The sequence below is a fragment of the Leucoraja erinacea genome, chromosome 9, assembly GCF_028641065.1.
Source record: "Leucoraja erinacea ecotype New England chromosome 9, Leri_hhj_1, whole genome shotgun sequence".
Classification (NCBI taxonomy): Eukaryota; Metazoa; Chordata; class Chondrichthyes; order Rajiformes; family Rajidae; genus Leucoraja; species Leucoraja erinaceus.
Window position 1 is genome coordinate 3,991,762 of NC_073385.1, and position 23,205 is coordinate 4,014,966.

Sequence of the window (23,205 nt, forward strand, 5' to 3'; positions counted from 1 at the left end):
GAGGCTTTAAAGGCAGGGGTTTGGGTGCCATCTTCTTCTCGTTTGGTCTTCCCTACAACAGGGAGGACATAATAAAAGGTGCTTCTCAAAACACTGGACTTCGTGCTTCATTTTGAGACCCACGCACTACATTGGTGACCCCGACGCTCCATTGGCGTCATGATGGAGAGAACAGAAAGCCCTAACTCCTCACTCTTGTAGTTTTTACATATACTGTTGCCCTCCAATGGACAAGTATTTTTGTATTAGATCACCACCTCTTTATAAGACTGGTCATTCACTGTATTACGACATCTGCAATTCCAACATACATTTATATTTACTTACAAGATGCAACCGAATGCTTGACTTTGTCTTTGACAAGGCAGCAGACTTGCTCATTTTCATGAGGACGTGAATGACCATTCATGAGGAATTCTCAGACATTATCTTCCATTTATTCTGAATAAGGCAAAGTGTTTTAATGCCAGTGCTCTATACTTTGTGACCATACTTTATTTTTGTATTTTGGTTATGGACATCCTTCAAACAATGTTTTAGAAATACAGAAAACTTGTTGAAAGTAAGGAATATGCAAGTGAGGTACAGAGTATCTCTGGATTCGGCAACCTGTCAGTATAACAAGTAAATCTGTGCGTTATTATAAGTTACATCAAGTAGCTATTTTATATATAAAGCATGAGATCTCTTTTTCTCACCTTGACAAGACAAAAATATATACAAAACATAAAATGTACTGTTGCACTTTCAACGTGAGAATTTCTTTATCTAGATAAGGCTAAACAGGAAAATTGAGTACGTGACCTTGCTCCCTTTAGCACACTATGGTTCAGAAAGGTTTTTCTTTTCACCCATTCTTTAAAAAAATGTATTTTTTTCCCCTTAATTTCACTTTTGAAGTAGAAAAAATATTTCGAAAGGATTTATTTTTATCACAACATTGGCTCTGAAGCAGCTACGTAAAAAAATAAAAAGCTAGCAGTGCATTTGATCAGTTAGAAAAGAAGGATTAATTGGTTGTTAATTGTGATCAATCGGTACTTGCATGGTGGATGTTTAAGCATATACTGCACTGCAAAGTAACAAAGTCCAATTCAATAAATCCTCTGTTTTTTTTTCCAAGGAGAATAAATAACCACCTCTGAAGTTATCCCACGATGTTCCATACAAATGCTTACTTTTCACAGACAAACTGCTTGGTCACTGTATTTGATTAAATTACTACAAAGGAAAAAAAAACAATATTTGCTTTTGTTAAAAAAAGAAAGCACACTCCTTTCAGTCCTTTCTTTCTAGTGGTACATTAAAGTGGTAGAAAGCAGTTGATAAATCACAAAAGAAGAGTTGTTTAACACTTCTGTAACTATTCATAACAAAATCTCAAAGAATGCATGAACACAAAGGTAACAGTCAACTTTGCCAAAAAATTAAAAGATTCACCCGACATTTATTAAATAATCAACCCATATCTTGTAATGGTGTTGTAAAAGCTTAGTTTGTTTATTTTAGAGCGCTCTTAGCTTTCAATAACTAGGTGGCTCTGGCAAAGCCAGTATTTATTAACAATCCCTAATTGTCCTTGAGAATGTTGTGGCGAGCAAGCTTCGACATGGTACAACTGAGAAACATATTAGCTTGGTCAAGAGGGTGATTTTAAGAGACAACCACATTTCTGCAGGGTCTGGACTAATGGATAGACCATATTTCTTCCCCTAAAGGGCATCGATGAACCAGTTCTGGTAGCTTACGAGCTGATTATTTTACATTCATCATCACCAACACTGGCTGTTTTTTATTTAAAATTAAAATTATTGGCTGAATTCAAATTCCATAGCCATGGTAGGATTTTGGACATGTCTATGAATGACTAATCCGGGCCCCCGGGTTATTAGTCCAGATAACTTAATCACATTATTATCAGTGCACCCAAGTGTTCATACATGCTCTGCAAAAGAAAAAGGGAGTGGCAATGAATAAGTATGAAGGACTTAAATATTTATGATTAAAATTCAAGGCACATACATGATACACCGAGACGGTGCAAGATTATGAACTTTGGTTCCTTGCACAATGGAAAATTTAGGACAAAAATAGAATAAAACCAAACTATTTTGACATTGCCATCTACACAAACATGAACTGACATCTGTATTACAAAAGTTGCAATTTATTTTAATGTAGTTTTTCAGCATTCTTGCTGTAGGCATTTTCTTTAAAAAAAAAAAGAATCTAGAATCTAGAATCATTATTCTCTTCTTAGATTTAGTGCCAGTTTAACCAGTATTGCTTATTCCAAAAACTGGCTCCGAATCAGAGCTGTCAGTTGCCAAGTAGAGGAGAGAAAGAATAAACATCTCAATGGGTTCAACATTTGTGTGCATTAATCGAATTAAATCGATTAAACCTGCAATCATCTGAGATTCAAGTGGAACAGCTAATCCTTCAGTTGTCAGTAACATCAACACACCCAGGTAAAGGTACTATGGGAGTATATATCTATCATTATCATTCATTCATTGTACAGAATACTGCTAACGCAGAACATTTTGCCCTAAAATGGAGTCTCACCCTTCAATTTACAGCAAGTCCCTCATGTAAACTTGAAGTGATAAAATGGTACAATTGAGTGGGGTGAGGATGCTGGAGGAGATGTCATGGAATGGTACACGATTACGAGATTGTGCTTATGCATGGCATGTTCCTGATCTCGGCCATGCCATTGTCCAGTTTACACCCTCCCATTGGGGTCTTCTCTTGGATGTGGTTCCACTCCCACAGCTATCCATGCCAGAAACAAGGGCTTTGAGATGAGATGAGGGTGGATGGGGTGGTGCTGGCAAGTGGCCAAGTAGACTCTCCTTCGTGTGGCATGGAAGGCACAAGGGAACAAATTGTGACAACAGAACAAATGTTCATGCTTAAAAGTCAAATTCTGGTGGGGAAAAAGCAGCCAACATGAAATATTTGGGTATAATGTATGGTCAGCAGCGATGCTTTCCTGCAAAGATATCGATGATGTACCAATGAAGAAATGGTGCCACATTTGTCAAATAAAATGTAATGCAGCTGAATATTCCGTTCATTGTCCCAACAATCTGCTGGATATCTGATTATAATAAAGTAATTGGATGTGATGATCAAGGGTTACTCAGCTGTACAGCAGTCGGGAAATATAATAAACAGCTTCTATTTTAATGGAGGAACTGGTAATGTTCCATATTACTTGCAGATATTATGGAATTCCACTCAATTCATTTTATGACAATTTTGATCTTCCTGCACGATTAATCTCAAAGACACCTATCTGACATCCTTGTTCTTTTGGCATGGAAAGGTAGCTTTGATTAAAATGCTTTTTGTTTTAGTTAAACAAAAGTGTTCCTGAAGACTGTCCAGTCACACAAAAAAAAAGTCAACAACTATGTTTTAACATTGTCATGGAGAACTGTGCACTCAATAAATTAATTACTTTGTTGTTAGTAGAGAATAAACCTTCTTTATTTTGCTAATCAAAGACTGCTCTGGGCTGGTGTGGCAACAAAGACATTCCTGGTGAATTTGATCCTTATTATTATGAGACTACAATGTTCCTGTACTGACAGGAGTAATTAGTGTTGGGAAATCTAATTATGGCAATTTTTTTCCTTGACAGAATGTGGGGATTATTGGCAAGGCAGGCTTTTAATGCCTCACCATAATTGCCCTGAATCATGAAAAGGCCAATAATTAAGAAGAACAGCATCAGCGTATCTGGAACCACATACAGTCCAGAATGTGGAAGGGAATTAATTGAATTAAAAGAATATTTATCAATCGTTTTAAGATCACGATAAGGAGCCAATTCACATTATATTGTACACACGGTGTCTTAAAAGTACTGAACATACAGTTAAAGTATTGGATTAAGCACCAGAACTGGCTTTTAGATACCTGCTTGATTAGGCTTTCGTTCACGGAAGGTATGTTTCGTCCACATTAAACTTTCAGCTTTGGCTGAGTTAACGGGGCCATCGACTGCGCTGGTAAAATGATTCTCTGTCCCTGGACCAAGGGTTCTGGGTTACAATGATATCTGCAAATGCTACTCCAGATTTGTATGCAGTGTCCTCTGCTGGAAGTGTGATGAATGTGGCCTCAGCTCTTCACTCCATGGGTTGATTTGTGTGAACATGACTGGGAGATACAAGAGGAGAAGGGGTTGGGTAGGGTGTGGTGGGGGAAAGGGGGGGGTGCGGTGAGGCAAAGTGATGCCAGAAGTCGAAGATGATGGGGGAAAAAAATGATACCACTGCAAGAGATCAAATACCTTTACGAGAAGCAAATTGAAGGAAAGGGGCATGAAAATCATCAGTCTATGTTGGTTTCCCAGATTATGTGCCAGTGCGATTACACAGATGCTATGAGCCCATTTTGGAAATTATGTTATTAAATGCCGACATATGGTTAACAAAAATGCCATTTATGAACATAGGCCTTGATTGTACAGCAACAACTATACAGCATACTTAATCTCTTTTTTTTCTGTTTTAAATCACTTGACTGCTTTACAAAATTGTTGCTACTTAATTTTTTTTGTAATAGAAAAGATAGCGTTTTTGTTTACACTGTATAAATTACACAGTAGGCAGACACAATCTGTCTGGACAATATTTCACAAATATATTCTAGAAAGTCCTATTGTAAGTGAGGGGGGGGGGGGGGGGGGGAGTGTTCAGACTGCATGGTCATGTATGACACTGTTCCAAATCTGGAGCCCCACCCGTACAGTATCTGCTGTTGCCTCTGGCATGGCTGTCCGTATAACTAATGGCGCCATTCGGAGGGTATATCGACTGGAGCCGGAAGTCCTCCTTCAGCATTTGTTCGTTATTTAGTGAGACTATGTGAAAGCTGGTCTCAGTCATTTCAAGGATGGTGTTGTCCTTTTTCGTGCCGGCTTCGCAGTAGTCGTCTTTCCGGCGCCCGCGGTTGTACTTCCACGTGTGCGAGTCGTACTTGCCCTTTTTGTGCATGTGCCAGCAGAAGACACTGAGCAGGGCCACCAGAACGACGAGCACCGCTCCCCCTATCAGGCCTGCCAGCAAGAGCGGGGAGCTCAGTTCCTGCTGGGTGGCCTGCTCGGGGTTGGCGGCAGTGTTTGTGTTAAAGGACGGACGGCCTGGTGGTGGCCTCCGAGCAAACGGTGTCGTCCTCGGGGTGAAAGTTGTTGGAGGCATCGAGCAACACCATGCAGATCCTGTAGGTGGACCTGGGCTCCAGGTTGGGCAGGCTGAGCCGGTCGGTGTGGCTGCCGACTATCCGCTCGTGCACGATGCCGCCCGCCAAGCTGTGGCCCAGCTTCACCCATGTGATCCTGTACTTGGTCACCGCAAAGACGGCCAGCCAGCTGATCTGGATGCAGGTGTCGTTCACGAACTGGATGGCAAGATGCAGTGCGCCCTCCGGAGGGGGGTCCGTGGATCCGTTGTCGCTGCCGCCACCGCCGGGCACGGGGGCGCTCGAGCCTGGCATGAACGGGAGGGCGGTGGCGTTGGCAGCGGGAGTCGAAACAGTGACAAAGACGGTGGGCAAGGCGGACGGCAAGGGGGCAGGGGCTGCAGGAGGTGTGGTGGCAAAGGGGCAGGACACCAGATTCATATTCAGGTCCCTTATCGCCATTCCCCTGACCTTATCGGGCCCCTGACACATCAAACCTCGCACGTTGATGGAGAATGACAGCGACTGCAGCCACTTGGTCACCCATTTTATGTTGCAGTCGCAATACCACGGATTATTCCGCAATAGAATTTGTTTCAAGCTGGTCATGCCATCAAACGCTCCTTTTGCCAGCATCCGGAGCTGATTGTTGGAAAGATCCAGCTTCTCGAGGCGTTTCAGCTGCCTAAAGGCGGTGACAGGAATCTGGCTGATTTGGTTCTCCTGCAAACTCAGCTTCACCAGGTTGTCGCCCGGGAGGTTGACCGGGGGAAGGGTGAGGGAGTTGCGCACCATGGAGAACTCGGCTAACTGCGGCAGCTGCTCCAGGGCCCCATCTGCGATTCCGCTGTTGGTCAGCAGGTTCCCATCCAGAACCAGGCATTGAAGGAGAGTTAGGTTGCGCAGGGCTTGCTCGGACACGGTGGAGATCCTGTTCTCGTCCACCCTCAGCTCCTTCAACCCCAGCGGCAGGCCGACCGGCACGCTGCTCAAATGGTTCCTGGACAGGAACAGGAGCTTGAGGTTGGCAGCTTCCTTGAAGGCACCATCCTCGATGCCAACGGTGGAGATGGAGTTATCATCCAGGTGCAACTTTTCCAGGTTCTGCAGTTGGCCCAGAGCTTCCCTGGAGACCGTCTGGATGTTGTTTTCCTGCAAGTGGAGCTCCTTCACGTTTTTGGGTAGGTTCACAGGGAACTCGTCCAGCTCGTTGCCGTACAGATACACGGTCTGGACGGAGAGCACGTTTCGTAAGTCCAGTGGAAATCCAGCGTTGTTGATGACGTTGTTTTGGAGGTAGAGAATGCTGGCCCCCTCTGGTATCCCAGAAGGCACTGATGTCAACCCACGGTCATTGCAGTACACGTATTTCTTATCACAGCGGCACTCCGGAGGACAAAAATCTGCCCAAGTTATCTGTGCATACAGTCCCAACAGAAACATGATCCATAAATACAATAAAGTAATCCAGTCCTTGGAACAGAGTCTGGTTTGTGACACTCCCATCACTCTAACCATTAAGGGTTTTCTAATTGCAAAGCAGCAAGCAGGCTGTTAAGAAATCCACACAGGAGCAACTCCAGTTATTGTCGAGCAAGAGCAGAGGTATCTGCTTCATCCACCCACCCGGGAGAAGTGGTGACCTGGACGGACGCCTGGCGATAATAATCCGTGTGTGCAGTTTCTTGACGCTTCAACGGTGGAGGCGGCAGCAGCAGCAGCGACTTGTCAACTGGAGACGGTCTCTGCAAATTCTTTCATCCAAACCAGGACCCTCGGTGATAACCAAAGCACATCACATACTGCTTCCGCTGGTATGATTGGCAACTTGGAATCGCGCATATATATATATACATGCATGCACACAGCCTGGCAAGCGTTCGGTGGGTCTATTAAATCTGAATTCGCTCCATCACGCACTCGTGATCCAAGTGAAGGAGCGGTGTCATTGCGGCTCGCCGTACACATTCACAATCCTATTTAATTAAAAAAAAGAGAGACACACACAGACACAAGAAATAAATGAACGGTTCGTTTGGATTCACACACTATTAGAGAGCTGCATTTTTTTAAATTCAAACCTCGATCTGCCTCTGGTGGTCAGATCTATGGGCTGTCAGTGTAGCATTAACTGCCTTCAGTTTATTCCATGCCAGTTAATAAAACAAGACTATTAAAAATAAAAAAAAACCCGTGCGGGGAAAGGCAGAGCGTGAGAGAGTGCAACGAGAAACAACACTGAGACTGGCTAAGGTAGAAAATGTGGCGAGCGTCACCGGACCGAATTTACTACCGGAAAATCAGCGAGAGATAGAGAATAAAAAAAGTCAAATCAATTTTGCACTAGAGAATCTGATCAGACTAAAAGCAAACAAACAGTGGAACGGTAAAGTGAAGCATAACCACCTTCTCGTTGCTGTTAAGGATCTGTGTGTCCATCCGCTGCTTTTGTTTCTCGGGTTTGACGGCTATCCCCCTTCCTTAAGAGAGCGAGAGTCGCACTGTCCCAGTAGTTGGTGTCGACTGAGTTGTTCTCCCCTCGGCTGCTGTCATCAGTGAACTGGGTCTCTGCTCAGCCCAGCTGGACGCTTCAGTTTTCCCAGTCTGACCATGCTTCGACTCTTTTCCCTCTCTCTCTCCGGAGCCCCCTCAAGTCTCGCTTCTGTTGTGGAGCCGGTTCTAGAGACGAGAGAGGATTTTATACGTTAGGCAACCATTAGCGAGGAGGGTAAAAAAAAAATGTACATATACAAGCCACTGCCACTTATTACCCCCCCCCCCCTCCCCCCCTCTCCCCACCCCAGATCCAATACCTTAGCCTGTAATGCTGGGCTCACACAGCGAAATGCCAGTAATACGTCTGATCAGGCTGTATATTGATAATGTAAGTCTTCCCTTTTTTCCTTTTTAAACCCCCTGGGAGATGTGTATAGTTATGAATTCAGCTGACAGCGATCTCCCTCTCTCTCACACAGACCCTCCCACCTTTCTCTCTCTCTCTCTCTCTCTCTCCTCTCTCCTCCCCTCTCTCCCTCCCTCTTCCTCTCTCTCCCCCCCCCCCCCTCCTCCTCCTCCTCCTCCTTTCAGAAGAGACTCTACCTCGTTGGAGCGAATGCCCGATTCCTCAATCGGCTCGGAGCCCCTTCGACAAATTCTGGATTTGTTCGACAAATAACGCACTTGGTCTTTTTTCTAATCAGTCCCCAACACCCCCTCTTCATGTTTACTGACCTTGAGCCCGTACAATACAACATATGATCCTTCGCGCAGTGAAATAGCTGATGAGACTATTTAAAATCTGCGTTTAGCTGAGCTGCTTCGGGATTTTTGGTTTGTTGTTGAAACAACACTCGCGCACAGATTTCGATCGCCGGTCAGAGATGATCCTACACTCCATGAACTAGTCAAAATCCTGGTGTATTAAACGATAAGATCCAAAGAAAGTTGCAAATGAATTGGACGATTGACCCCCCCCCCCCCCCCCCCCCCCCCTCCCCTGCTATCAATCGCTGATCATTATTGAACAGTGAATAAGCCAAGCTTTCCATAATTCCACTGTAACGGATAAGACGGTTCTTCCCAAAGCTTTGCGCAGCCAATTCATTGCCGACAACCAGGCAGTTCGCCGCGTTTTTGTTGTTGTTGTTGTTGTTGTTAATGTTGTTATTTTCAAGGGGACATCTCCGAGCTACACTTTACTACACGAGCCCGAAAGATGGACGCGTTACTCGGTGAGTTTCTGACACCCAAACCTCTCTTAATGCCCATACTGACGGCACTGGGCGACCTCCAGTCCCCGGCCCCCGTGCATTCCGTTTTAACAGTTCTTCCCACTGGAACAGCCAGCACAGTTAAACCGAGCAAGACTATCTAACCATTCTTTCTAACCTTCTATGCCGGAACGGATTTTTCGCTCCAAAAAAAGATTTTAAAACAAAAATCTCTGCAAAAAAAAAAAAAAAAAAAAACCCCAAACAAAAAAGGCGAAGCGGTGGTCAAAAACTGCGGAGAATGGTACGCATCTCATTACAGGATTTGCGGCGAGTTTTATTTTCCCCAGGAAGATCGCTTGCCGACGTTATTCACAACCTTGCATCGCCCCGAACTTGCTAACTCGCGAGTTGCAATCCTCCGATGGAGATCTTATTTTTTTAAGCAGCTCTTGTGATCCATACCGTGAAACTGCAGGAAATCCTCGCCTCAAGTTAGTGTTGATATTGGGGGAAACAAAATATATATATATATTTTTTTTTTGCAATTTCGTCTGTCTTCCAGTAAAGCGAGCGTGCGTTGTAAAAAAAAAAGGGTTTTGTTGTTGTTGTTGTTGGTTAAACACACAATAAGGGGAGCGGTGGGTCAGCGCTAGGGTTAACGTGTGCGCAGCCCCGTTTGACAAGTGATCGCAGTGTGGAGAGGCGCTGGGGCGATGCTGCGGCTTCTAGCGAGGTGGCGGTGCTGTACAGTCCGTGTGCTCCACGGGCGCCTAACAGGAGGCGTTACAACCCACCGCTTTCGTAACCATTTGAGTCTCGCCGGCAAACTAACCACACACACGACACGACACTCACAGACACTACTGCACAGGGGAGGCAGGGAGGGGGACAAATAAAGTGCTTTAAAAACAGCTCAATAAACAGGCAGTGTTTAAGAAGGAACTGCAGATGCTGGAGAATCGAAGGTACACAAAAAAGCTGGAGAAACTCAGCGGGTGCAGCAGCATCTGATGCTGCTGCACCCGCTGAGTTTCTCCAGCTTTTTTGTGTACCTTCGATAAACAGGCAGAATGTTTTTGAGGGAGGACATTCAAGGGGAAGGCTGGCCAAGGAGTTTTGTCTTGCCCCCCTCCCCTCTCCCCCTCTCATTTTAAGACGTGTGGAAAGCGCTTGGTTTGTGGGGAAATGGCCTCTTACGCTCTCTTTAAATATTTGGTGTGTGTTTTTTTTAATTTACCCCCCAATAAACTCTTTACCGTGTGGGCAGGTCCGTTATTTAGTGGTTAGGGCAGTTGGATGCAAGACGGGAGTAGTGTGTAGTTTACCAGCGGGTTGGATGCGGGAAGGGCTGGATGGAGACTGGGGTCGGGCTGGACAGTGGAGGAGATACTAACTAGGATGCTAAGGCGGCAGGCAGGCTGGTTGACGTTATCTTTCTCCATCTCTCTCTCTCTCTCTCTCCTCTCTCTCCCCCTCTCCCCCTCTCACCCCTTCTTGGAATCTGCGGGGAGCCGAAAGGGTTAATAAGAGAAAGCTAGAACGTCTGCGGTGGCGATTGAATCTCCTTCCACCCACCCCCCTCCCCCCCGACTGCACAAATCCCCAGCATCTCTCCGTAGCCAGGGGAGGGGGGAGCTATAAGGGTTTCTCTGGTTGCTGGGTGGTCCTGCAGGAAGCTACCTGTGACCGGTGCCACTTCCACCATGGTCAGGGTGATCCGTGGCTAGAGTGTAGAGTCTAGGACGCAATCATCTCCCGGCTCCGTGCCCTGCTTGGTAGAAGCCACTCGCTGATTTTTTTTTTTGGTTGATTTGGAGGAGGAAGCGTTTTGATTTTCAAAGAGGGCGAGAAACCCCCCCCCCCCCCCCCCCCCCCCCCCCCCCCCCCCCAACAACCAAGTTTGGGGTTGAAACGGTATGGGTCATTTCTTCGGTCTTCCCCTTTCGGCCCCGGCACCAAGCGAGCTGCGGTTCTCCCCGAAAGTTCAGACCACCGAGTGCCCGGTTTGACCGCTCTTGCTCCAGTCGTGGCCCATGCCCGCTGCGGACAACATGTGGACGAGGCGGAGGAAGGTGGACAAGACACAACTAATGTCCCGGCGGTGATGACACCGGTGCTACTCATCGGGAAGACGCTCGGGAGGAGTGGGCGACAGATAGCAGCAGAAGACAGTGCAAGTGAAAGCTGAAGGCCACCATGGCCACGGTGCCCTGTAACATAACGACCTCACCAGGACAGTCAAGGTAAGCCTTCTCCTGTGCATCTCTGATTGTGGTGAGCTCACTGCTTTTGCACTGCCCACCCCAACACTCTTCATATTGGTGAAATTACTGCATTATTTCTCAGTCGTGGAGTCTTACAGTGGGGAAACAGGCCCTTTGGCCCAACTTGACCACACCGACCAACATGTTCCCATCTATACTAGGCCCACCTTCCTGCATTTATCCTTCTAAACCTGTTCTATCCATGTATCTGTCTCATTGTGATAGTATCTGCCTTAATACCACTTCTAGCAGCTCGTTCCATACACCCTTTTCCCCCTGCGCTCCATGGAATAGCATTCTAGCCTGCTCAACCCCTCCCCATAGCTCGAGCCCTCAGGTCCTGTCAACATCCTTGTAATTATACTCTGTGCCCTTTCCTTACTGTCTACGAATTTCAGCACACCATGCAGCCATCTAAAACAGCCATTCTCCCCGTACCCCCCCCCCCCCCCTCCCTTTCTACATTCACATTAGACTTCATTCACAATTTTCTACCCTGAGAAATAGATGCTCAAAATAATTTGCAAACCACCTTCTCCTTCCACCTTGTAGGGCAAGACTGTTGGTAACATGAAGGGTAAAGCAGCCCGCTTGACTTAAACTCAATGCACCAGCTAATACATGATGTCCTCTCCCACCGCCTCCCTATGGCAGCTGGGAATACCATCTACACAATTCATAAGTTCATAACTCATTGGAGCAGAATTAGGCCACCCAGCCCATTGAGTATACTCCACCATTCAATCTTTGCTGACCTATCTTTCCCTCTCAATCCCATTCTCCTCCTCCTCCTCATAACAATCTGACACCCTTACGCATTAAGAACATGTCAATCTCCGCTTTAACAATACCGAATGACTTGGCCTCTATAGCCGTCTGTGGCAATGAATTCCACAGATTCACCACCCTCTGCCTAAAGAAATTCCTCCTCATCTCCTTTCTAAAGGTACGTCCTTTTATTCTGAGGATTTGCTGCAGTTCAGTGAGCTAGGCTGCTCCGAAAATACCTGCAAACCTGTGGTCTCCATCATGAACAAAGAAAAGGTAGGGTGATATACTGCAACCACACAAGCTGTACGTTCCCCTCTAACTCACCGAGGGGCCAGTTTCTGTGCTGTATGATTTTATCTAACATCTTATTTGTCTTCATTAAATACGATGCACAAATTTACAGCTACTTCCAAAAACCAACCGTCAGTCTTTGCTCATCCCATCGCCAAGAGTTAACACTTGTACCTTTCTGCGTTTACAGTATCTCCTTCTGCTCCAACCCTCCACCATTTCACCTTCAGCAGCTCCAATAAGCTCCTAGAAAGTGGAGGATGATGCTGAACAAGGCAGCATAGAATCATACAGTGCGGAAACAGACCCTTTGGCCCCTCATCCATGCCAACCAAGATGTCCCATCGAAGCTAGTCCATGCCCGTGTTTGGCTCATTTCCCTTTAAACCTTCTCAAACCACGTATCTGTGTAGCATTGCACATCACGCCCCAGAACTTAACTGTGCACACAGACTGTGCATCAGAAACTAGAATACGTTGAACAAGTGAATCCATCAATTTACATTTGCCTTTTAGAACGTCATGAGCTGGAAATGGCTTTCAGATATCCTGGGTTATGTTCACTTCCTTAAGAAGCAGAGCAGTCCATTTGCACACAGCTCAATCCCATGCCCGACAATGTGATAATGTGTTACTTTGTGTTGTTAGTTGGGGGGGGTTCAATATTGGTCAGCACTCCAAAATAACTCCAACCACAATCATGCCTTGGGATCTTTTAGAGTGGAATAATTGGTACAAGGTTGGTTTCCCTTGCTAATCAACTTGCCATATAGTAAAATAGTGCGAAAGATGATGAGATTGGTTAATGGAATAGCATGAACGAGGAGAGACTAAACAAAAAAAAATCAAAAAAAATCAACATTATTTTATGTTGAGAACATGGTGGTGATCTAATGGAAAAATATCAAATTACTGTCCGCCTGTGTACTGTGGTTGATACAGGAGTTTATTTTTCCATGGTTTGTGTGTATAACCAGGACACCACAATCTCAATAAAGTGGTTGGCTTGTTAGGAATGAGGTGAGAAGAAATTTCTGAACCCAGATATGGGTGAATCTTTGGAAATCACTATCCAAAACAACTGTGGAAGCTCGGTCGCGGGGTATATTCAAGACAACGGTCAATAGATTATTAGCTTTTAAGGGAATAAAAGGAAATGGAGTTGGTGCAGGAAAGTGAGGCTGAAATCTGCGTTCATCCATGATGGATGGGCTGCACGGACGTAGAAGACGCCCGGGATGCTTTGCAAAGCCGAGTGACCCGGTGGGCCTAGAGCAACCGGGAGCAGACCTCCGAGACATACCAGCACCTGGACGGGCAGTGAACCAGACGAGAACAGCCTGGTGGGCAGCGCCACCGAAGAACGAGGGACCCAGTGGAGGGCCGCGGGGAACGGAGAGGGATCTGGCCAGGGGCCGCCAAGAATGAAGAGGGACCCAGTGGAGAGGGATCTGGTCAGGGGCCGTCGGGGACAGAGAGGGACCCGGCAGTTTGCCTGCGGCCACATGATAAGACTGTACTAAGAACCTTCGGAACTTAGTCGGCGGCTCTTTGTGTACAGCCCAGGTGAAGTGTGTTGTAATGTTTTACCGGATTACAAGCAAAAACGAAGAATTTCACTGTACCTAGGTACATGCGACAATAAAGCATAATTAAATCATTGAATTGATTGAATCTTTGTAACTGGTGAATCAGGTACAAGGGTCTGAATCATCTTCTTGTTCGCCTAATGGAGCAACATAGTTCAATGTCCCATTCCCATAAAACATTTCTGATATCATAGCTTTTTACTCAGTTGCACACTATGCTTGATATAGACATGTAAGTACACAAGTTTCACACCCTGTCACCATACAGCCAGAGCATGATTCTCGTAAGGTCCATTCTAGTTCCAGAGACACTATTTGATTTATTTTCCTTAGAAAAATGCTGAACTATTTATTTCCTCTTCCGAACCACTGATCCCACCTTTTCCTACCTTTTAGGCTCCACAGGGAATGCAAGAATATAGATCATATGCAGGAAGATGAGATTAATTTATTTTAGCATTATTATTATTATTATTATTATTTGTTTATTTGTTCCGAACAAGTAAAGACATAATAAGAATAAATAACAGCAACAAAATTGAAATAGTCAAACAATTGAAGGCAATATTTGCAAAGCAATGAAAAGCATAAAGCAAAATTCAAATGTCCAACACTTTTTCTTTACAAGCTCGAAAAGGAGTGAGAAGAAGAATAACTTATTTAATCTCACCCCTTCTCCCTAAACCCTTCTTCCATATTTAATAATTAATTAATTAATAATATTAATACCCCAGACCATTTTTTATAGAGATGCATACAGACATATATATACATACAACTGATATTTTAGCATTAAGTTTAGCATGGAGATTGTGGGTCTAAGGGTCCATTGCTGTGTTTTAGTTTAGTGTAGTTTAGAGATAGAGCACGGAAACAGGCCCTTCGCTGACCAACGATCCCCGCACACTTGTACTATCCCACACACCCGGGACAACTTACAATCTTTACCAAAGCCAATTAACCTACAAACTGCATGTCTTTGGAGTGTGGGAGGAATCCAGAGCACCTGGAGAAAACCCACGCTGTCATGGGAGAATGTACAAACTCTGTACACACAGCACCCGTAGTCAGAATCTAACTCGGGTCTCTGGCGCGGTAAGGCAGCAAGTCTACTTCTCTGCCACCGTGCCGTCCTGTGCTGTGTTTTTCTCAATTCTCTTCTCTCCAATACACTGTTCATGTCTTCTGGTTTCTCTCCCGCTTCATCTCGTGCTCTCACTTTCTTTCGTATCAGCCAACAGCTCTCCCCCGATGATTTACGCACAGATTCACCATGACCGAAGTCACCGAGTCCCTCTCTCCCTACAAATACTCTTTCCATTTTCTTCAGACTCCTTCCCCAATTTCTTTTTTAAATTTTTTTTAATTTCTCCTTCTCCGTTCAAGCAGACGACTTCTTGCACAACGTGTTTGATGCTGCCAGAGACTGACTGGAAGCTGGGTGCCTTGGAATTAAAGAATAAACACTAAATATGGTCTGTAATTGGGAATTGTTGATAGCGTGCCTAGAATGTTGCCTGCCAGACATATTATAGTTATGCAGCAGAGAGATTATATGATCGTACTTCAAACATCAGTGTAGTTAGAATACTGCCAATAATATTGGAAGCATCTTTTATCTCAAATTACACCTGATCTCAGCACACAAATAGTATATCCCTCAATTTTTATGTTGCTATTATAGTGTCCTCCCAGGTCATACCATATCCATGGAAGATGGCTGTTGGCAGAATTCCCATCTGCTCCTGAAGAGAACTATCTTGGATCATAATCCTTCAGGAGGTTAGGTAAATGCACTAGAGTCTCCAGTTAAGCAATCTGGGTACATCAATGGAATAGGTTAAATGGCCCAATTGGGCTTCTGTCATTCCATACGTACGCATGTTGGAAATGCTGAAGTAACACCCAGTTGGATTCTTGATTTAGTTGACTACTCATTTTGCAGACTGAATAACCTGTTGTTCAAGTCCTCCAACCACACTGATCATGCTGTCCATTGATGCAATACATTTTTCAACTAAGACAGGTGGCACAGTGGTGCAGCGGTAGAGTTGCTGCCTTACAGCGCCAGAGGCCCTGGTTCGATCTAAACCACGGGTGCTGTCTGTACGGAGTTTGTACGTTCTCCCTGTGACAGCGTGGGTTTTCTCCGGGTGCTCCGGTTTCCTCCCACACTCCAAAGACGTGCAGGTTTGTAGGTTAATTGGCTTTGGTAAAATTTAGTGCAGGATGGTGGTAGTGCATGGGGTGATCGCTGGTCGGTGCGGACTCGATTGGCCAAAGGATCTGTTTTTGTGCTGTATCGCTAAAGTCTAAATGTCTAAAGTAATAATTCCAGGTTGGTCTTGCTAAATCCAATTCAACGAGTCAGCTACAATTTGATCGGTCTCATAAGATTTTAATCAATATTTAAGCAAAAATAATATGAAGATGGAATAACATGGCACTTTAAACATACCAGAACATATCCCACAGTGGTTTATAAATAAGACTATGCAACCGAGCTATTTACAAAGCTACCTAAATGGGCTGGTAAAGAGAATGTTAAAGTGGATAAACAAACTCATAGCTAGAAATTTTCAAGGAAGGGTTGCCATAGCTGGAAGAGTTGGTGGATGGACAAATGTTCACTGCTATTGGCAGAAGAAAGCTAGTGTTGCAATCTAGATATGGGCATGTTAATGACCAGACTTTTAACTTCACTCTTGCCCCAAGCTCAAAAACAGGCTGCAAAATCGCTACCTTAACCTGCACTCCAGATCACACAGAAGCAGAATTTGTGTTGGAAATGTGAAGCTTTACCAGACAAAAAATGTCATAAGTTGAAAGAAATTCTAATGAAAGCAGCCATTAATTAGAGTGTGAAGCACAGCATCGAGAATTTTTTTTTGCATTTCTGTTGCACTCTTCTGATCAAAAGAAAATGCGTTACAGGGCAGGACTGAGGGAGAGATAGCAAGCAGAAACCTGAAGCTGGAGAATGGAGAAGGGGGAGGATGGTGGGAGGGAAATAGATACTGAACCTATCAAGAGCTCAGTTGGAGGAACAATGTTTCGGTAGGAACTGCAGATGCTGGTTTAATCCGAAGATAGACACAAAAAGCTGGAGTAACTCAGTGGGACTGGAAGCATCTCTGGAGAGAAAGGAGGGGCAATGTTGTCAGTTGGATTGTAATGGATTGGAAGGAAGGAGGGGAATATATAATATAATAATAATAATAATAATAATAATAATAATAATAATAATAATAATAATAATAATAATAATAATTCTTAAGGCGTTGATCCCCATTTATTGATTTCTTGGATTCATGTGGTGACATAGTATCATGAAAACTAAAAGTTTCAGGTATGGGTGAAAGATGATTTAGAATATCAAAGAAAATCATCCCATTGTGACGATTGAATAATCTCCCTCCTGCTTTCTCTCTTCACTTATTCCTTCTATTTCACTTTTTCTTTATCTGTTTTTCACCCACACTCACTAGCCTATTCTTCACTTTTCACATCCTCTTTTTCTTCTCTCTTTTCTCACTTCTCTCTTAAAAAGAAGGGAAGTTGTACAGAGAATGTAATATGTTAACATAATTTTTTTGTACCAATGCATTGTACTCACTTCTAATAAAAAATAAAAAAATAATGATAATAATAATCTTTTATTGTCATTGCACATCAGTGCAACGAGATTTGATATGCAGCTTCCAACCGATGTCAAAAAAATAAATACATGCTAAATAAAACCATAAGGGATTGGAGCATAATTAGGCCATTCGATCCATCAAGTCTACTCCGCCATTCAATCATGGCTGATCTATCTCTCCCTCCTAACCCCATTCTCCCGTCTTCTCCCCATAACCTCTGACACCCGTGATACCCAAATTGCTGTTGGTACAGTCATGGTGGGTGGAGCTTTGACAGTGGTTGGAGCAGAACAAGGTGGCAAAATATACTGACATTATAAAAGGTGCAATAGTAATGTTAACTGTGAGTTTTCATTTTAGTGGAAGGAAGTGGCCCAACTAGATTTTGCCCACTGAGTTACTCCAGCATTTTTGTGTCTATCTTTAGCATTAATCTAATTGTTTCATAGATTTGACATAGCATTGGAAAAATGTGGACATTGATTGTTATGTCACGATGGACAATTTTGAAAGATATTTTAGCTTTAGTTTAGAGATACAGCGTGGATACAACAAGTTAGCACCGACCAGCGATCCCTGCACACTAACACTACCCTACAAACGAGGGACAATTTTACAATTTTTACCGAAGCCAATTAACCTACAAACCTATACTTCTCTGTAGTGTGGGAAGAAACCGGGGTGCCCGGAGAAAACCCGCTTGGACACAGGGAGAACTTACAGACTCCGTTCAGACAGCATTGCTGGTCAGGATCAAACCCGGGTCTCTGCGTCTATAAGGCAGCAACTCGACTGCTGCTCCACCATGCCGCCATAATGGATGCAATGATGGCCTTTGATTGAAAGTCATAGAAGCGCAAAGACATACAGCATGGAAACAGGCCCCTTGGCCCCACTTGACCAAGTTGTACCATTTAAACTGGTCCCATTTGCCTGCTTTGGCCCATATTCTCCTCAACCGTTTGTATCCCTGTACCCATCCAAATGTATTTTAAATGCTGTTATTTTACCTGCATCAACTACCTCCTCTGCTAACTCTTTCCATTTACCCACCTCTCTGATCTATCCCCTTTTATTCTTTTTTTTTTTTTTTAATACATTTTTTATTAGAGGCATCTGCATATCATAGTCCAAACCAATACAAACTTTGTTTAATGGTTACATATTTAATATCCAGGATTCCAGGGACCCAGTTACCAAAGTAGCTGGGGCCCTCCGTCATCGGTTATATATTAACATTGCCTCTAATTATTGTTTTACATTGATAGATAGGAAAAAGAAAGAAAGAAATTAGAAAAGTAGGATAAATTTAGGATCAATAATACAACTTAGGAGATAGGTCCGTAGGCCAGAGAACATAACTATCATCTAGTCCTGGGTTCAGGTTTCAGTCAGGCCTCCAATCTACCCCTTCAAATAATCTATAAATGGAGGCCATATTCTAGTAAATAATTCTGGTTTGTCCATTAAGACAAATCTAATTTGTTCCAAATGTAAGGTCTCTGACATCTCCATAACAAAAGATATTTGGGACGAAAGCCTACAACATATACATCAATGTGTGTTAAATGCCAGACATTTGTTAATACAATTTAAAGTACTACATAGATTCCCCTTTTATCTTAAACCCATATTGTTTGCTTCTTGATTCCTCTTCCTTTGGTGAAATACTCGGCACATTCACTCTTATTTATTCCCCTCGTGATTGTATCCACCTCCATCATATCACCCTCAGCCTCCTGCACTCCAAGGAATAATGTCCTATCCTGTTCAACCCTTCCCCAGCTGAGTCCCAGCAACATCCTCATAAATCTTCTCTGCACCCTTTCTACCCTTAATGACATTCTTCCAATTGCATGGTGACCAAAACTGAACACAGTATTTCGAATGTGGCCTCACCAACTGCAACATAATGTCTTAACTAATACACTCAATACCCTGACTGGTGAAGAACTTTTCCAAGATCGAATGTCCGAGCAATTTTGCAACTCAGAATCAATGCTGCCAGTTGCCTTTTTACTTCAGGTCAGCTATTTAACTCTTGAAATAGATTATTTTTTGGAGCGTGGAGCTGAATGAAAAGGATTGCCGTCAAAGGTACATTATGACTGTGCTGTTTATGTTGATCATTCTTTACATATTTTTTGCTCATTTTACACTCAGGTTTCACATTTACGTTTATATTTCCATTCACTGTGTCAGTACCGCTGTTACCTTTCTCCGTGTTTCTGGAGTTGATTGGATTTTAGAAATGGGGTTGGCTCTGCTGCAACCAGTATCCAGTTCAAAATTACAATATCTAGCTGGAATATAGCAAACTCTTCCCCATGTTCCCTTGCAAACAATGTCATAAGGTCATAAGTGATACGAGCAGAATTAGGCCATTTGACCCATCTAGTCTACTCTGTCATTCAATCATGGCTGATACCTCCCCATCTCCTACGTAAAGAAACGTCATTTAATGCTAAGGCTATGACCTCTAGTCCTAGACTCTCCCAATGTCAGCAATTGCATTAAACCTCCAGTTTAAATTCCATTTGGAATATTTTGGAGGACCAAGAAACCAAGAGAGTGGTAAGATTCTGGTTTAGAATGCCTAACCATTTTTTTTGTGCAAATTTCAACATGCAAACATAGCTACTTTTTTTGTTGACTCATGGAGGTACAAGGGTCTGCAGCGCTGGATCTTGCCTGAACACAAAGTGCTTGAGTCACTCAATGGGTGATGCAAGAGTCTGAAGAAAGATCCTGACCTGAAATCTTGCCGATGCATGTCCTCCAGCAGTGTTGCAGAAACAGGCCCACCGAGTTGACAGTGACCAGTGATCCCTGCATCTTAACACTATCCTACACACACACGGGACAATTTTACATTTACATCAAGCCAATTAACCTACAAACCTGTACGTCTTTGGAGTGTGGGAGGAAACTGAAGATCTCAGCGAAAGCTCACGCAGGTCACGAGGAGAACGTACAAACTCCGTACAGGCAGTACCCGTAGTCAGGATCAAAGCCGGCTCTCTGGCGCTATTAGGCAGTAACTCTACTGCTGCGCCACCGTGCCGCCGTGAGTTAAGCGTCAAGTTGGCTAATCCTTTGTTTAAATAACGAGCAAAGCAATTTTTATGAACGTGGTAAATATTTCTAAACTAATGTTCAAGTCACATATTTTCAAATGTTCAGTTATTGTGGAGTTTATTTAATGCTGTGACGTCTGCAGTGGTACATGAATTAGCAATAACCTCCACAGAGGAAAAAAAATGCGACTCTTACTACTTCAATATAATTCTGTTTCTAATATTTAAAGTTTAATTTGTCTTGCAACAGTTGAATGATTCACGGCAGATTAAATCTGTAACATCACATCTCGAATGAGGTATTTTGAACTCTTATTTTGTGGTGTCAGATCTCCCAGTGTATTGATCACAGTAAGTCGAGGGAGTTGCTGTTTTACTTAAGGGCCTGTCCCACTCGGGCGATTATTTAGGTGACCGCAGGCGACTAGGCTGTTGCCACGTGGTCGCCGGGGTGTCGCCTGTACGGTCGTGAGTCGTCTCCTCAGTCACCCAAAGAGTCGTAGCGTCTTTCTGATAGCCACTGGTTTTTCAACATGTTGACATTTTTTCGGCGACAATGGCTACCGTGAGTTTGACGCCAATGAACGTTGCTTCACATAGGTCCCGTCATAGGTTGTTACCAGGTTAACGTAGAAACATAGAAACATAGAAATTAGGTGCAGGAGTAGGCCATTCGGCCCTTTGAGCCTGCACCACCATTCAATATGATCATGGCTGATTATCCAACTCAGTATCCCGTACCTGCCTTCTCTCCATACTCCCTGATCCCCTTAGCCACAAGGGCCACATCTAACTCCCTCTTAAATATAGCCAATGAACTGGCCTCGACTACCCTCTGTGGCAGAGAGTTCCAGAGATTCACCACTCTCTGTGTGAGAAAAGTTCTCCTCATCTCGGTTTTTAAAGGATTTCCCCCCTATCCTTAAGCTGTGACCCCTTGTTCTGGACTTCCCTAACATCGGGAACAATCTTCCTGCATCTAGCCTGTCCAACCCCTTAAGAATTTGTAAGTTTCTATAAGATCCCCTCTCAATCTTCTAAATTCTAGAGAGTATAAACCAAGTCTATCCAGTCTTTCTTCATAAGACAGTCCTGACATCCCAGGAATCAGTCAGGTGAACCTTCTCTGCACTCCCTCTATGGCAATAATGCCCTTCCTCAGATTTGGAGACCAAAACTGTACGCAATACTCCAGTTGTGGTCTCACCAAGACCCTGTACAACTGCAGTAGAACCTCCCTGCTCCTGTACTCAAATCCTTTTGCTATGAAAGCCAACATACCATTCGCTTTCTTCACTGCCTGCTGCACCTGCATGCCTACCTTCAATGACTGGTGTACCATGACACCCAGGTCTCGCTGCATCTCCCCTTTTCCCAATCGGCCACCATTTAGATAATAACCTATGTTAACGTATGTTATCGCCAGGATGTCGCAGATTGTCGCCAGGTGACGTAGCTTGTCGCTGGCGCTGACTTCAGTGAATTCCATTGTCGTATTCGCCGGCAGTCGCCTAAAAAAATCGCCTAAGTGGCACAGGCCCATTAGTCCAGTCGCCGGTTTTTCGGTGACCTACTATGACTATGACCTTCGCTGGCTGTCGCCTATGTGGGACAGACCCTTAACTGACTCACTAAACTTCAAGAAATCTTCAATTCTAAGCCAGAAGTGCTAACAGGATGACTCTGCCTCTGTAGTTCTTTTAAAGCGTTAATCCCGCCTCATTTGTGTTCTCAGCAACCTCCGCCATCAGGATGCTTGTATCCATCATTTTATTGTTCATTAAATATCTTTACTTTCTATGGCTTTCATCTCCCAAACAGCCGAAGTTTCTTTAATTCCAAATGGCCTACTACTGCAACTATTGTCTATTGTCTATTATTTATGCTTGGTGTGGACTTGGTAGGCCGCAGGGCTTGTTTCCATGGTGTATTTCTAAATTAAACTAAACTAAACTAATCTCCATTTCTGTCTCTATGCCCACAAGTTCCCTATTTCTCTTTCATATCTTTAACTGGTTATTTCTTGCCTCAAGTGTCCCCATATATGAATCCAGGCCAACATTATTTCCACACCTACCATCTTCTCATTCCATCTCTGTTGTTTCAATTTGTGTATTTCTATTTCTTCCATTCCCATGGCATTTGCCTGTCTGTCTGAAATATTTTTAACACTTCAGTTTTCTCTTTCCTTTCACGTATACTCTTTCTTTGAATATGATTTTCCATCCATGGTGTTTTTCCTCCTTTCTCCCCCCTTTCAAGTCAAGTCAAGTCAAGTGTATTTGTCACATACACATACGAGATGTGCAGTGAAATGAAAGTGGCAATGCTCGCGGACTTTTGTGCAAAAGACAAACAACAAAACAACCAAACAAATTATAAACACAATCATAACACACATATTCTTTTACATAATAAATAATGGAAGGAAAAACGTTCAGTAGAGTTAGTCCCTGGTGAGGTGGGAGTTTACAGTCCGAATTGCCTCTGGGAAGAAACTCCTTCTCAACCTCTCCGTTCTCACCGCATGGCAACGGAGGCGTTAGCCTGACCGTAGCAGCTGGAACAGTCCATTGCAGGGGTGGAAGGGGTCTCCCATGATTTTATTTGCTCTGGAGTTGCACCTCCTGTTGTATAGTTCCTGCAGGGGGGCGAGTGAAGTT

At 43.9% G+C, this 23,205-nt stretch overlaps 1 protein-coding gene and 1 long non-coding RNA gene across 2 annotated transcripts in view; one reads left to right on the plus strand and one right to left on the minus strand.

Annotated features, from left to right (window-relative positions):
- Positions 1 to 477: 477 nt before the first annotated feature.
- The window catches only part of si:dkey-87k14.1 (leucine-rich repeat transmembrane protein FLRT2), a 97,935-nt gene continuing 75,207 nt past the window's right edge, over positions 478 to 23,205 (minus strand). The window contains 3 exon segments of the mRNA XM_055640092.1: positions 478 to 5,145; positions 5,147 to 7,172; positions 7,603 to 7,875. Of these exon segments, the coding sequence (XP_055496067.1) occupies positions 4,725 to 5,145; positions 5,147 to 6,714 (1,989 nt within the window). The 5' untranslated portion in view covers positions 6,715 to 7,172; positions 7,603 to 7,875 and the 3' untranslated portion in view covers positions 478 to 4,724.
- LOC129699977 (uncharacterized) overlaps positions 10,777 to 23,205 on the plus strand; it is a 50,623-nt gene continuing 38,194 nt past the window's right edge. Inside the window, exons 1-2 of the long non-coding RNA XR_008723971.1 lie at positions 10,777 to 11,152; positions 12,120 to 12,217. This is a non-coding gene — a long non-coding RNA (uncharacterized LOC129699977). The remainder of the gene's footprint in view (positions 11,153 to 12,119; positions 12,218 to 23,205) is intronic.